This window comes from Rhincodon typus, chromosome 1, assembly GCF_021869965.1.
Source record: "Rhincodon typus isolate 14 chromosome 1, sRhiTyp1.1, whole genome shotgun sequence".
In the NCBI taxonomy this organism is placed as follows: domain Eukaryota; kingdom Metazoa; phylum Chordata; class Chondrichthyes; order Orectolobiformes; family Rhincodontidae; genus Rhincodon; species Rhincodon typus.
This window is the reverse complement of record NC_063332.1, coordinates 105,303,361-105,320,513: the sequence shown is the minus strand read 5'-3', so window position 1 is coordinate 105,320,513 and position 17,153 is coordinate 105,303,361. Positions and strand designations below refer to the sequence as shown.

At 40.5% G+C, this 17,153-nt stretch overlaps 1 protein-coding gene across 2 annotated transcripts in view; it reads left to right on the top strand.

The window, feature by feature from the left end:
- The window catches only part of shroom3 (shroom family member 3), a 400,329-nt gene that overhangs the window by 192,346 nt on the left and 190,830 nt on the right, over positions 1-17,153 (top strand). For both annotated transcript variants that reach the window (XM_048592441.1, XM_048592508.1), the window contains exon 2: positions 7,162-7,316. In XM_048592441.1, coding sequence (XP_048448398.1) covers positions 7,162-7,316 — 155 coding nt within the window. The remainder of the gene's footprint in view (positions 1-7,161; positions 7,317-17,153) is intronic.

The window sequence follows — 17,153 nt, the reverse complement described above, 5'->3', positions numbered from 1 at the left end:
GCTGTGTCGTCGGGTCCTAGTCTCTCCTACCAATGGAAACATCTTCCAAACATCCACTCTGTCCAGGCCATTCAGTATTCTGTAAGTTTCAATTGGACCCCCTCTCATTCTCCTAAACCCCCATCGAGTGTAGACCCAGAGTCCTCAAACATTCCTCATATGTTAAGTTTTTCATTCCTGGGACCATTCTTGTGAACCTCCTCTGAACCTGCTCCAGGGCCAGTACATCTTTCCTGAGCTATGGGGCCGAAAACTGCACACAATAATCCAAATGTGGCCTGACCAGAGCCTGACAGAGCTTCAGAAGTACATCCCTGCTTTTATATTCAAGCCGTCTCAAAAGGAATGCCATTCCATGCATTTGCCTTCCTAACTACTGATTCAACCTGTAAGTTTACTTAAGAGAATCCTGGACTAGAACTCCCAAGTCTCTTTGCACTTCAGACTTCTGAATTTTCTCCCCATTTAGAAAATAGTCCATGCTTTTATTCTTCTTGCCAAAGTGCATGACCTCACACTTTCACACATTGTACTCCATCTCCTACTTCTTTGCCCATTCTCCTAACCTGTCCAAGTCCTTCTGCAACCTCCCCGCATCCTCAATACTACCTGTCCCTCTACCTGTTTCATCCCGGTGCCAAAGAAAAATCAGGGAACATGCCTTAATGACTGCTGCCCAGTTGCTCTGACATCCACCATTATGAAATGCTTTGAGAGGTTAGTAATGGCAAACCTCAACTCCAGCCTCCCAGATTGCTTTGATCCACTACAATTCACCTACCATCGTGATAGATCCATGGCAGACACCATCTCCCTGGCCCTACACTCATCCTTGGAACATCTGGATAACGAGGACACCTAAATCAGACTCCTGACTTTAGCTCTGCCTTTCAACACCATAATTCCAACCAAACACTTGTTCAAACTCTGGTTCCGAGGACTCTGCTCTCTCCTCTGTAGCTGGATCTTCAGCTTCCTGACCCACAGACCACAATCAGTAAGGATAGACGACAACACCTACTCCACAATAATCCTCAACACTGGTGTCCACAAGACTGCCCCTTACTTTACTCCTTAAACACTCACGACTGTGTGGCCAAATTCAGTTCTAACTCCATTTACAAATTTGCTGATGACACCCCTGTAGTGGGTCGGATCTCAAACAGTGATGAGACAGAGTATGGGAAAGAGATAGAGAGCTTAGTGGCATGGTGTCAAGATAACAATCTCTCCCTCAATGTCAGCAAAATGAAGAAGCTGGCCATCACCTTCAGGAAGCAGACTGGAGGACACATCCTTGTCTGTATCAATGGTGCCGAGGTGGAAGTGGTCTAGAGCATCACGTTCCTTGGACTAACTATTACCAACGATCTGTCCTAGTTCACGCACGTCAGCACTACTGTCAAGAAAGCATACTAATGCCTCTACTTCCTCAGAAGGCAAAAGGAATTTGGCATGTCCACAAGGACTCTTATGAACTTTTATAGATACACCATAGAAAGCATTCTATCCAGATGCATCACAGCTTGGCATGGCAACTGCTCTGCCCAAGACCTCAAGAAATTACAGGAAGTTGTGAATGCAGCTCTGACCATAATGAAAACCAGCCTTCCTTCCATTCACTCCATCTACACTTCTCTGTGCCCGGGAAAGCAGCCAACATAATCAAAGACCCCCTCCCACCCTGCTTATATTGTCTTCCACCCTCTTCCATTGGGCAGAAGATACAAAAGTTTGAAAACATATACCAACAGATTTAAGAACATCTTCTTCTCCATTGTTATCATACTTATGAAGGGACCTCTCATATATTAGAGTTGATTTTTCTCTGTACCTTCTCTGTAGCTGTAACACTATATTCTGTATTCTGTTCTATTACACTGATGTACTTGTGCAAGATATGATCTGTTTGGTTAGCATGCAAAGCAATACTTTTCACTGTATCTCAGCACATGTGACAATAATAAGTCAAATCAAAGATAAACAAACAAATAGGGAAAATAGATTATCAGCGGAGATAGAAAAAAAACGGAAAGACAGTTCAGTGGTCTTTGCTTCCCAATTCTGATGTTAAGAAGATTCTATTTTGCCTAACAAGACCCTTGGTGTTCATTTGTCTTCCTTTGGAAGGTTCCAATGGTTTGCAGTGAGTACACAGTGACTGATTCAGTCACAATAAAAATGTTTTTGATTTATCAGTTTAAATTCAAAAGTCACAGCTCATAGCAACTGCTGCAGGAAATATGAGTGGTTTTCTTCACGTTTAAGCTGGTTTTGTTTTACTGCTGAGAACAGGTAGATCCTGAGGGGAGCATAACTGCACACATTTCTGTGTCTCTCTCTGTGCATCTTTCTAACATGTTTCTAGTCCCAACCTGTTCATTTCACTGAGAACCAATCAGCTTCACTTGTAAACAACTCCATGGCTCCTAATCATCTCCTCAGTGCAAGAACCCAGAGCCATAAAAACAAAGTTCAAAGTAGGTATTGAATTCCTTGCTATGAAATTATGCAGTGATCCTGGTAAATGCCTGTGATTTTTTAATTAAAGTACAGTCCTTACTCCTTGCAGTACGCAGTTTTTAAAAGACACAAAAAATAGAAAGACATGGTCCTTCCACCTTAATCTCCAAGATGAGTGTGCTGCCAAGTGCTGGTGTCCTATTTGATGACCTGATGAGAAATAAGGGAGTTTTGAGGTGGAGCAGTAGATGATGTAGGATTCGAAGGCAAGTGTTGTGGGGAATGTTGATAGCAGTTTTAGAAGGAAGCAGGATGCTGCCAAAGGAAAGGGAGACATTGAGAAGATCGGTGAGCACCGTGTCTGAGAGTAAGATGGTTTGTTATGAATGGTTCACTCTGCAGGGCTGATCATTAAAGCAATAAGCTGATAATAATGGATGAGAGGTACAGTAAAGTTACAATTTAACATTCTATAATAAATTTAAGTTCTCAATACCCTAGCCTATAATAGTTGAACCTGAAGACCGATCTAAACTACATTGCTGACTCTTTTGAAAAAATTTGAACACACAGCAGTGACTTACAGATGTACAGCACCTTTTACATAATGATACATTCCATGGTATTTCACAGGAGCATTATAAAACACAGTGTAACATTGACCAACTTAAATAGGTATTAATCAAAGAGGTAGATTTTAAGGAGTGACTGAAAGGAGGAAAGTGAGGTTGAGAGGTACTGAGGTATAGGAATTACAACATGTCAGCAGCAAAGTAAAAAGTGATCAGTTCTAACAGATCTATACTGGTTTCAGTGCTGCACGTAAGCCCGTTCCCACCATTCTTCATCTGACCTTGTCAATTCTATTCTCCCTCAAACATGTAGCTGCCTTTGCTTAGAATGCATATGTACTTCTTTGCCTCAACAACTGTTTATGGAAGCAAGTACCGCTTTACCTACACTCAATGAACAAAGGTTTTAGTTATAAACATGATCCCTGATCTGGTCCTGCCTGTAAGTACGTTTGCTCTGTCTACAGCAGTCTTGAAAGAGCATGTAGGGAGGAAGTGTTTCCCCTGGCAAGTAACAAGATGTTACAGTTTTCAAATAAATAGAAGAAGTACTAGCTCCCTCTGGAAAGAAGACTTCCCCAGGCTCCTCACTTGAGGATAATCTCTGGGTCAGTGTTTGCTAAGCATGAGGCAGCCCTGCCTTCAGTGCTGGCTCCCAGCTCACATCAACGATCCTGGCACTTCATCAAATGGCATCAAATTAATGTCTGCCATGCCTGTTTCAATCAGGCCCCCACTTTGCCTCAGCTTCATGCCGTCAATTGGACACCAAACCTACCATCCAGACAATTAACATCAGGCCCCTTGAAAATGAGAGGCTGTGCCTTCTTCTCTCTTTGGCAGGACCAGGATCTGTAATTGATCCTAAAACCAGTTTCCCAACCCCAGAGGGAAATTCAGACCCATGGACGTTGACAAACAAAATTTGGCTATCACATCCAACACTTCCCACTGGGCCCAGTCTGACCATCCAAGTGCACGTACAGGTTTTGGCACATGGAGAAAGAGCAGGAATTCTCAGTCGAAAGTCAGTTGGAGGGGGATTGCATCATGTAATGTAGATAAAAGAAGGTTGATTGCGTTGTCTCAGTGTTAAAAATATTAAATTGTCAACAGCAACTGCGGAACTGCAACTGGTCGCAATTTTATTTTGTTTACTATATTTACATTGGATTGTAAGAGTTGGGATGTCATGTCGTGGCTATACAGGGCATTGGTTCAGCTTGTTTTGGAATTCTGCATTCAATTCTGGTCTCCCTACTAAAGGAAAGATGTTGTTAAACTTGAAAGCGTGCAGAAAAGATTTACAAGGATATTGCTGGGGTTGGAGGGTTTGAGTTATAGGGAACAGGCTGAATAGGCTGGGGCTATTTTCCCTGGAGCATCGGAGGTTGAGGGTGACCTTATAGAGGTTTATAAACTCATGGAGAGCATGGATAGGGTGAATAACCAAGGTCTTTTTTCCAGAGTGGGGGAGTCCAAAACTAGACGGCATAGGTTTAAGGTGAGAGGGGAAAGATTTAAAAGGGAACTAAAGGCCAACATTTTCACGCAGAGAGTGGTGCGTGTATGGAATCAGCTGCCAGAGGAGGTGGTAGAGGCTGGTACAATTACAATAATTAAAAGGCATATAGATGGGTACATGAATAGGAAAGGTTTAGAGAGATATGGGCCAAATGCTGGCAAATGGGACTAGATTAATTTAGGATATCTGGTCAGCTTGGATGAGTTTTACCAAAGGGTCTGTTTCCATGCTGTACATCTCTATGACTCTACGACTTTAAGTATCCCACTTATCTTCTGGAAAATGGTGTTAGAATGTCTGTCTTCCTTTCACCTCCAAACACTCACTTGGTTCATGCAGTTTGCAAGACAGAGATTTGTTAGAGAATTTGCCTGGTACCTCGGAGATGAATTTGTTCAATGAGTTAAAGGTTAGACACATCTTGTGCCCAACTTTGTGGTCAGTTACATACATGGTGAATTACTGCAGTTGGCACCTAATTAGTCACCACAAACTGAAGTTTGTTATCTATGTCAGAATGTTTTTGTACATTATTGTGTTTTCCACCATTATTCTTGGATGAAGCATGAAGCTGCAAATGGAGCTCCTTCACTCTTGTTGATAAACATTGTGCTTGTCACAATGAGGAAAGCTAATACTGGCAATCAAGCTAATTTGTAATTGGACAATCAGCTTCGAGCACTACAAAGTCAAGATTGTACTAATGGGATGCAATGTTATGGAGTAACAAAATTTCCCTTGATTTGCTTTAATACCCAAAAGCAATGTTTTTGTTTTGCACATGAGAAATTATACATAAATGCCAATGTAGCACAAAATTTTCCATTTAATTTCTTTCAGCCAGGTTTAACCCAGGTTCTGAAGGCCAATTCATGTCCCACTGCCCTTGTCTGTCAGAAATTCTGCCCTTTTGCTTATCTGTTCTTGATGTGCCTCTGTATCTTGATCCCAGCTGGGGTCAGATGTGCAGTATTTTGCAGTATGGATACTTTACCATATGATGTTAAAGAAATAAACGATTAAACTTCACAGATCAGTGTATGTCTGATCTGTAAAAGTGTTTGGCTTCTTTTGAAGTGAACTGTGTTCAGGACTTGTCAGATCAATAATGGAATGGCATCAGTCGAGGCTAAGGTACTTCAATTATTACTAGATCTTTATTTAATTGTTCTCTGTTACATTTCTGCTTTTAATTTTCGAGGTCTCTCCTACCACTTTGTGGGGATTGGAAAAGGAATTTATTTTCTGGTGCCCTTCGCTTCAAAGCATTCTTGACCTCATAAGCATAGTTAATTTGACTTGTTAAGAATTTTAGCAAGGTATACTTTTTTTTAAGTCAATTGAAGCTGCTTATTTAGGAAACTTTAAATCTTCTAGGATTTGAAGCTTTTGTGTTTACTTAATTCTTCGGAAGATGAATACTACCCCGTCCTCTTGAAAAGTGCAATGTATGATGCAGTCTCAGATTTCTCACTGGGACCATTTTTTCCCACTGATTAAAGATTCCTTTGTTATTCAACTTTGCATATAGGGGGTGCATTTTGTAGGATTAGGAGATCGTTGTCTGGATTTCCTCAGTGGGATATTTGGTGGTCTGTGGAGAGGGGCCAAAGGTTATAGCAGCTTTTAGGGAATTTGGTGCAAGACCTTTTTCAAATTTTTTTGGATTACCTCAACAAAACAGCTTATCCCATGTATTCAAGTAACTTATGGTTAAACATATGTCCAATTGGTATTTTTTAATCTGAATTCTGAGAGAATATTAAACAGTAAATTCAAAGGTAAGTGAGTAACATTTATCTTCAATCTGTCTTTAATAATCAGGTTTACTTTGCATTCTTTTGATCCATTAATGATTGCTGAATTCATATTAACACTATTTCAAAAAAATGTAGTTTAGACATCAATTAAACCTGAAGCTTTGGAATCAATTATGAAATATGACTCACTTATGTTGGTTTACTGATGGCCATGTTCAATCAGAAATAACCATTTGCAAGACTTTTAATTCAGTAACCAGACAAGAAAATTGAAAGTTGATTGGGCTTTAAAAACAAAATACATTGCTTTAATAATTTCAGAAGTAAGCCTTTAAGATTTTTGGGAAAAAACATGCACTGTTTCCTAGAGGATTGAAGTCAGCTATATTTTGGTGCTAAAAGATGCAGAGAAAGGAGCAGATTTGTTTGTATAAAGTGCACTGCATTTGGATCAGTATTGCTTTTTATACCAAATTCTTCAGCACATTAGCCATTGAGACAGAAATATCTTTGCGCATTGTTAGCAAAACACTGTGCGCATCTTTAAAAGCTAGAATAGTGATTGATTGTGCTCAAAATTCAAAGCTAAAGTAGCTATGCTCATATAAGCCATTGATTGCAAAAAAGAACAAGACCATTCTTCAGCAGGGTTTTGTGAATCACTAATTCTGTGCAGGTGGTGCCTGGATTGTGACTTTCCTCATTACTGAGGGTCAAGGTTAAAAAGTGTGGTGGCACAGTTTAATTAGCAAAGCAACTTAAAGCCCTGCAGGAGGTCAATTGCAACCATGATTGAAAGGTCTGAGATGTTTTCCTCTAACTTAGTCTATTTCTTTTGTAGGTTGAGGAAGGAGGGAAAGCGGACTTGCTAACAAGCAAACTGCAGGTGGGGGATGAAGTGGTCAATATCAATGATGTGGAGCTGAGTGGCTACAGACAAGAAGCCATCACTCTGGTGAAAGGTTCCTACAAGACCCTGAAGCTGCTCATTCGCAGGTATGAGATGCAGTCCAGATGAAGGTGCTCCATAAATCCAGTAAAGACAACTAAAGTACTGGAAAACCTCTGTAAAGAAAGGGAAAATGTATATGAATCAGACATAGAGTATGTCTACAGTTTTCAGTTCTTTGCAGATGTTACGTGAATTTCTTTGTATTTTTAACATTTTTAAAAAAAATTTCCATTCCTGCAAAAGCCCCTGCTTGTTGCAACTGATAGAGTGCATCTGAATGTGTTCCATCTGCTTCCTTGCTTCAGAAGCTGTTTTCGAAATTAGATATAATTTAACTTTGAATCATCTGAATAACTTCAATCTCTCAATCCTAGCTCATGGATTGACAAAAGAATTACATTTTTATGAATAAGATAGCAGACAAAGCACCAACTCTCTGCATTCATATTTTTAATTCTAGTCATAAAAAGGAAGGGCTTGGTAAACAACTTGACTTAGAGAAAGAAAGAAAGAGCTGTAATGTGCCTTAAGAGAAGCAATGGCAAAACAGGAACTGGATTTAAGTCATCCACTGGGGTGGTTGATCATGATGGTGAACTGACAGTTTCACGTTGCAACCTCCAACCCACACAGGACTAATGTTGCATTGTCTCATTTTCAAATCAAACCAGTAAGCTGAAACTGTAGGATGTTTAAGTTACAATTTTTAGAGCTGAGTCATAGAATCCCTACAGTGTGGAAGCAGGCCTTTTGGCCCATCAAGTCCACACCGACCCTACAAAGAGCATCCCACCTATCCCTGTAACCCTGTATTACCCTAGGCTAACCCACCTAGCCTGCACAACCCTGGACACTATGGGCAATTTAGCATGGCCAATCCAACTAATCTGCACACCTTTGGACTGTGGGACAAAACCAGAGCACCCAGAGGAAACCCACACAGACATGGGGAGAATGTGCAAACTCCACAAAGATGGTCACCCAAGTTTGGAATCAAACCTATGTCCCTGACACTACGAGGCAGCAGCTCTAACCACTGAGCCACTGGACTGGATGGTATCTATACAACAAGAACATGAATTTATGTAATGCCTTTGACATAGAAAATTGTCAGAACGTAAATCACAGGAGTATTTCAAACAAAGGTCAATGCTGAGCCATGTGTAATATTGTGTCCAAACGTTTAGTGAAAATTTTAGGTTTAAAACAAATCTTAAAGGAAGAAAGAGACATAAAGAAGTGTGGCAAAGAATTCCAGAGCATCGGGTCCAGGTGGCCCAAGATGCAGCTAATAATGTCGGTGCAGTCAGAAGTGGTGTTGATGCTGATGCAGTGACATCAGCATATATATGGATAACAAGGTGTAGAACTGGATGAACACAGCAGGCCAGGCAGCATCAGAGGAGCAGGAAAGCTGATGTTCTTCAGAAGAAGGGTCCAGACCCGAAACATCCGCTTTCCCGCTCCTCTGATGCTGCCTGGCCTGCTGTGTTCATCCAGCTCTACACCTTGTTATCTCAGACTCTAGCTTGGGCAGTTCCTACTATCTCTGAGCATATATATGGGACCTGACATTAGATTGGGTGGTGTGCTGTGGAACGGCATGTAGATGAGAAATAGAAGGAGGCAATGGATCGGTATACAAGCAACCAGAGATACAAATCATCTTAGTTTTCAAATAACAAACCACCCTGAGATCTACTCCTGAAAGTTATGGATTGTAAAAATACTCAAAGCTCTGTATTTTTAAAAATTTTTTCACATGCTTTGGCACCTCTGTTGTGTAGATATTTAAAACCAGCATTCAGCTGCAACTATTCCAGATACAGTACTTACAATGATTAGACTGTGGCAAATAACTGGCTGGTTAGTCAATGAAGGAGCCCAGCAGTAGACAATTAGGAGGTATTGATATATAGGGCCTGTGAATCATGGATGTAATGTCCATAATCTTGATATTTGTATTATCACAAAATTAAAATTGGATTTAACTTGTGACACAAGCAGAATAAAACCAAGGATGAAAACTATTTCTCTATTTGTGTTTCATGATAGTACCATTTGAGATGTTTTTGTACCTATGGTATTTTAATGTAAGAACTCCTATACCTCTAAATAGTTGGTCTAGTCCACCAAACTGGTTTTTAGGTCACTAACACAGGCAAATCAATTGTTTTACCTGTACCTTTTGTGAACACTGATCTTGCTGATAAAACATTACATGGCCAAATATTGCCCAGCACTAACACTCTGCAATATGCTATTTGGTACATTTTAAATAGACGATAGATACACTGATCTATTCCATTGTCAATCATTTGATTTTCGACAAGCATTCAGCATTTTTAGCACCAGATGCTAATTCTGAACTTTTAAAGCACCCTGCCTTTACAATTTAAATGTCCTTGGTGTATGAGTTTCAATCATAACTCAATTGTTAGCTTTCTTCCTTTGAGTCAGGATATTGAGGGTTCACTTCAAGCATACACTTTTAAATCCTGTAAATGTTATTGACTGCTAAACTTGTTTGAACATGGGATTTTTGTGCATCCATCCTGCAAACTGTGACACTGACCCTAGCCACCCATAAATCTAAGAGGAAATTCAAGCGAAACCTTTTTACTCAGAGTGGAATCTGTTGTGTTTGGAATTGTGTATTTTCTGTGGTTGCATCTTCACCCTGCTGCTGACAAGTGAGTAATCAGTATCACAGTCTGCAGTGCGATAGGGTTGGGTATGAGCAACACCGGACAGATGACATCTTCTGGTGATTATCAAATCGGGCTGATGGTCAGTGGCAAATGACAATATGACAGTGTTGGTATAATGTACAGTTCATGCTATGCTCAAAGGTCCAGTAGCTGCTGTCTGCTTTGATCATCTTGCCAATACTGTGTTTACCAAGGCACATTTATCATGAAACTCTGATCTAGCCCATGTATTATAATCCAGCAGGAGAAATAACTTTTCTCCACATGGCTGATACTCCACGATTTCAAATTAGGTGTTGTAAAAGTAATCTTTGTTTTCAGTATTGGCATATAAGGTCGGTGCATAAGCACAAATCATGATGATAAAATCTTCATCTGAAAGTGTTATGTTTACAGTGGTCATCTGCGCTTTTCTACCGCATATGAAAGGTATAATTGGCTGTGTGTGTTGCTCCAGTGTCAGCCAATCTAGTCTGTTGGAGAATAGCAATTTCTTTTTCTCAACGTGATGGCACAGTAGCAGCACACCACGTGGGCACCTCAGCCCAGGAGTCCAGAACTCATCTATTCCGTTGGCTTTACGTTTTTTCTTTCTATGCTTTTTGTTTAATGTTTTCATTTTTGATGTTACCTTTCCTTCTTTTAACGACTTCAGTGAAAGGCGTCTTTTATTGGCCCTGGCCCAACGACAAGTGTCATGTGATAGTCATGAGTTACCCCACTGATCGCTGAGAACATCCGAGTCACTGATGCAGGGATTAAAACTTAAAACAGAGCATTACCTTCCAAACCCATGACCATTTCCACCTGGAAGGACAGGGGCAGCAGCTACATGGGAACACCACCACCGGCAAGATTTTCTCCAATCCATTCACCATCTCGACTTGGAAATATGTTGCCATTCCTTCACCGTCGCTGGGTCAAAATCCTTGTATCATTCTTTAAGGGCATCGTGGGTCAACCTACAGCATGAGGATTGCAGCAATTCAAGAAGGCAGCTCACTACCACCTTCTCAAGGGCAACTAGGAATGGGCAATAAATGCCAGTGATGCCAACGTCCCAGAAATGAATAAACAACAATGCTGCTTTATCTTGTGCTTGAGGCCAATACTCCCACTTGAACAATGAGGCACCAGACTGGAGAATCATGTTGGTATCTGCATATGTACTGTCCCTGGGGCTGCTTGTTTCTTATGACTAAGTAAGGCTCTTCAATTCCTTATGTACTGTAACACTCCTTTATTTGCATCTGTTCATTTGTAGCTGTCTGCTTGCTTACTCATGTCAGTCACACAATCAGTTGCATCATTAGCCTTTGTAGGTCAGAGGCTAGGAATTCTGCAGTGAATAACTCACCACCCAACTCCCCAAAGCCTGTCCATCATCCACAAGGCACAAGTCCCACCTGACCGATGGGTGCAGCTCCAAAAACACTCGGGAAGTTTGACATCATCCGAAACAAAGTACTGTAACCCTCTTAATTCCACTGGAATTTAGAACAGTAACAAAGAACAAAGTATGGCACATCACAGGAACAGGCCATTCAGCCACACTAAGCCTGCACCAACACATGATGCCTTTCTAAACTAAAAACCTTTTGCCTCTATTCCCTGCCCATTCACATATCTACCAAGATGCCTCTTAAACATTGCTATTGTATCCGCCTCCACCACCATCTCTGGCAGCACTTTCTTCTGGCAGGGAATAGAGGCAAATGTGAAGTGATGCATTTTGGAAGGTCTAATGCAGGAGGAAAGTATCCAGTAAGTAGCAGAACCCTTAATAAGCATTAATATATACAGGGATCTAGTTGTACAGGTCCACAGTTTCCTGCAAGTGGCAATAACAGTGGATAAGGTGGTCAAGAAGATGTTTGGCATGCTTGCTTTCATTGGTCGGGATATAGATTATAAAAATTCATCTGCCATTTTTCCACCCAAGTCTCCAGCCTACCTATAACCCCTGGCAATCCTCCTCACTATCTACAGCTCCTCCAATCTTTATGTGGTCCGCAAACCTACTAATCAGACCACTTACGTTGTCCTCCCCATCATTTATATATATTACTAACATTAGGGGTCCCAGCAGTGATCCCTGCAGAAAAGTGCTGGTCACAGATCTCCAGTCAGACAAACACCTTTCCATCATTACTCTGTGTCTTCTATGACTAAGCCAACTCCGTATCCACCTTACCAGTTCACCATGGATCCCATGTAACTTCAACTGCCATATCAGCCTGCCATGAAGGACCTTGTCAAAGGCCTTGTTAAAATCCATGTCATCAACATCCACTCCTCTGTCCTCATCAATCATTTTGTCACTTCCTCAAAGAAATCAATCAAGTTTGTGAGACATGACCTCCCTTATACAAAGCCATGCCGTCTCTTGCTAATAAATCTATATTTTTCTAAATGTGACAAAATCCTAAGAATCTTCTCCAATAAGTTCCCGACCATTGATGTGAGGCTCAGTGGCCTGTAATTTCCCAGAGTATCTCTGCGCCCTTCTTAAACAAAGCAACAGTGTCAGCTAATCTCCGGTCCTCTGGGACCTATCCCCTGACTAAACAGGATATAGAGATTACTATAAGGCTCCAGCAATTTCCTTCCTTGCCTCCCTCTTGATATTCTGGGATAGATCCCATCAGGTCCTGGGGACTTGTCTACCCTAATGCTTTTCCAACCACCCAACTCCTCCTTTTCTATATCGATATTCTCTGGAATATCAACGTAACCCTCTCTAAACTCGCCATCTACTATGTCTTCATTAAGGACCTTACCCACTTCTTCTGCCTCCATGCATAAATTCCTTCTTTTGTCCTTGAGTGAATGTACCCTTTTTCTAACTACCCTCTTGTTCCTAATATATGGATAAAGTGCCTTGAAATTTTCCTTAATCCTATTTGCCAATGACAATTCAAGGCCTTTTTAGCCCTTCTCACTCCTTGTTTAAGTTCTTTCCTGCTTTCTTCATATTCTCCGCAAGAGATGACTTGAGACAAGTGTATAAGATCCTGAATGGTCTTGACAAGGAGGAAAAAACATTGTGAGGTGGTCCAGAACCAGGAGGCACCATTTTAAAATTGGGTGTCACCTTCCAGGAAAACAATTAGGATAATATTTTCTCACATGAGGTTTGTGCGACTTTGATAGTCTTTGCCTCAGAAGGTGGTCGTGAGGTCATTAAACATTTTTAAGGCATAAGTAGATGAATTCTAGTCAGGCAAGGGAATCAAATAAATGGGGGAGTAGATGGGAATGTGCAATTCAAAGACAAACAGATCAGCCGCGATCTTATTGAATGGCAGGGTAATTCAAGGAGTCGAATGGTCCACTTCGGCCTCCACTCTATAGCAATTCTAAATTCATTTGGCTCATATTCCTGCCAGGTAACACTGTTAAATTCAGAGCATTGCTTTATGTTAAGTCTCAGAAAGTAAAGATGGACACCTGTATTGACAAAGAACTGATCAGCCTATGAATAGACTATCAGCTAGCCCCTTTCAGATTAGCTTAATTTCTTTTAATAAATGACCATTAAATTGGTAAGGAGAAAGTTGTAACATAATCATTAGGCATGTCAGCAGGATCAGATTTCCAAAGAAATACAACTATAAATGGATTAACCGCACTGATCCATATTATTGGGCATAGGGAATGTGTCCCAAATATAATTCAACTGGTTTCAAATTGTTTTCAAATTGCTTTAAGTTCAAAAGCTAATCAGAGCACATTTTATAAATGTCATCATTTCTTAAAATAAAGCAAACCAAAAGCATTGCGTGAGGATTTATGCTCATCGTGATGTGGTTTGACCTCTCAAGTTACTATGGCATTGAAATGAGTTTGCAGGGAGTAAACATCAGAACAGGAACACTAATATTAGGCCACACCTTTTGACTAAATCAGATGAATTGAAATGGGGAGTGACTGCCACTTTCCCACACTCAAACAAATATTTTTCTTTTGAAGATCTCTTTCTGTCTAGCTTTATTGCTGAATTCATGAAATTGCCATGATCGATGAAAAGGTTTTAAGCTTCCTCCCAGAGACCATGACCAAGTCTGTTTTATTCAGTTAAGCCCTATCATCTGTTTAGTGTGCAGTATAATCATTCTGGTCTACAAAGGAGCCAAACAGGATGTAAATGTTTTAATGATGGTCAAAGTACATTTTAGTTTATTGTTAGATCATTGACTGTGTGGAAAGTCTCCAGTATGTACTCAGGTGAAGATTGCAAAACAAGAAAAGTTGTATCAGGGGAGTGAATTTTGTTAATATGAACAATTACAACATTAACACGAGGAATCAGAGGTGAGATCCCTAAAATAAAACACAAAGGTGATTTGCCCTTTCTGATAATTTGAAAGATGACAGGTAAGATGTAAATTAAACTTTTAAATATTTGCAAAGGCTTGTAATGTGCTGCAGTGTCTAAAATACAAAAATATCTATTAATAAGCATTTAATGCAATTTGCCTGTATAGGTATATAAGTTACACAATAGAACTGCTTGGTTTCCTGTAAAAAACACTGAATGGCATTGGCCATGAAATTTAGAAAGTTGAGTTAGTTATACAGGTTTATTGTTTGGCTATGAGTCGCTACTACATGCTCTTACTGCAGCATGTTGTCTGGCTATACCTGTCCTTTTCAAATTTTTGTCCTTTTCAAGCTTTTTCAAGTTAACGGCAAGTAAATTGTTTTATTTCACAGACAATTGGAAACGGAACTGCGTGGGGTAAATTCCACAAATGGCTCGTTGTGATGCAGTTGAACAACAGTTGAAGCTATCATTTGTGAACTGGCTTATAAGAATAATATGGAGCCAATAATTTAATTAACTGATTTATTTCTGACAATGTTGTGTGTTTAAATGTTTTCAAAGCTAGTAATTATGACTCTTAAATCATGGTTGCATGTAAAGTTGTAATATTCATTTGGCACAAGAGTTTTTCCTCACTTAACAAACTTGCTTCTCCAATTACCGAATTCCTTTTAATGAGGAATTGCCATTTGGGCAAACACAATCTAGGACAGTGCCTGTACAATCCCATCACAGTCCGAGTTACAGTCTTCAGGGGGTGAGAGTGGAGAAAATGGTCATTAAATAACAGCATTTAGAAACAGAATTTTGGATCAATCATACAATCTCTACGATGTGGACGAAGCCATTCGGCCCATCGAGTCTGCACCAACCCTCTGATGACCATCCCACCCCATACCCTATCCCCATAACCCCGCATTTACCAAGGTTAATCCACCTTGCCTGCACATCCCTGGAATTTACAGGGCAGTTTAGCGTGGCCAACCCACCTAACCTGCACATCTTTCGAACTGTGGAGCACCAGCTGGAAATGCCCACAGACATGAGGAGCATGTGCAAACTCCACTCAGACAGTCCCCCAAGGCTGGAATTGAACCAGAGTCCCTGGTGCTGTGAGGCAGCAGTGCTATCTGCTAACTAATTGCCACACTCTTCATAGGGAGGGAGTCGTGATGGGATCTCCACTCCCAGGTCCATAATCCCAGGTTAGGCTCACCAGTGCCTGGGTAAGTGCCAGATAAACTCTTAATAACACAGGCCCCCTCCAAAGCAGCTAATGTGGGACTCTCACCACCTGTCCAGCTGGTGGGCAAGATTTCCATCACCTGGAATAAATTGCATTCCATAATCTTACCAGTCACAACATCGAATTACTTCTTAATGCTTCCAAAATGTTTTCTCCCCACTACTGTTCTCCATACATGGAAGACCATTCCAGATTATTAACTGGTGCATGAAATGCACCTTTAAAAATCATAAGCAGAATTGTAGAAGAACTGATTTCCTTGAAGGAACGGAAACGTTTCCAATTTGTGAATTGCCTTTGTAAAGCACAAAGAGAGACATTATAAAACAGGTGAATTGAATGTGCGTGAAATGATACTTCATTGATCAGAACTATACAGAATATTTGAGTTGTGGGACTAGACAGAATATTTGAGTTGTGGTCTGACTCGAAAGCTTTATGGAGTTTGATCATGACTTTCTCTGATTTGTATTCTCTAGTTTTGACAATATAGATCAAGTTTCACCTTGGTTTGTTGGCTGCTGCTTTGCATTGTGTGAGTGTTCTTAACATTGAATTTAACTATGTCACCATTAGAGTGGTGTTCATGTGTAAACTCAGCTGCTTCCTAATATGCAATACTTTCCATTGATGCAATGCTGTCTCAACTGAAGCATTTTGTGTAACTCATTTAGTAAGTTCTGCTTCCTCCAAATTAATTACTCCTTCTACTTTAAATGCTCAGTGCTCAAAATTGAACAATTTACATTGTGTTTCTGTAACCAAGCCATTGATGCAAATTAGAAATTGTAGTGGTGCCAGTGTTTGTCCTTGGGAGACTGCACTCAATGTTTCCTACTCTTCTCCCTTATCAGTGCCACTCCACAGATTTACATGTGTACCATAATGAATAGCTATTGTTTTCTGTTCTTCAGCCAATTTCTTATCTTTTCCCAAACTTTACAACTTTTACCAATAGTATAATACCTCACCTTGGATCCTGGGGCTGGCACTGAGTTCTACAATATGGACAATATGAGCTAATTTAGTCTGTGCCAGTGATGCATTACAAATAACAAAAACATGCCACTATCTGGAAAAAGTCATTTTACATGAAATACACTGCCATTGATCATTAACGTGGAATCTGAAAGGTGACTACTACCACTGCATAAGATATACATTATATCAGTCTGTATAATGTGTTGGTCAGAAAAATGGTTAGATTGGCATACTTGCCCTCCTCAATGGGCATGATTGGGCATCAGCACCTAATAAGCCATCTGCAGCTGGCCAGGATATGTCTTTTGGACTGACATACCAAACTTGTGCAAGGCTCACTAGCTCCCAGGGTGAACTCAGGGCTTCCTCAAAATGGGACTGGAGCCACTGAGTGTGACTTCTTTTCCAAGCTCACATGGCAATTCAGTAATATCTTGTAGGGTGTGGAGGATTGTGAAGTTCAATTTATTTTTGAGATAACGCAGTGTGGAGCTGGAGGAACACAGCAGGCCAGGCAGCATCAGAGGAGCAGGAAAGTTGACGTTTCGGGTCAGGACCCTTCTTCAGGTTCTTCATTTCTGAAGAAGGGTCCCGACCCGAAACGTCAGCTTTCCTG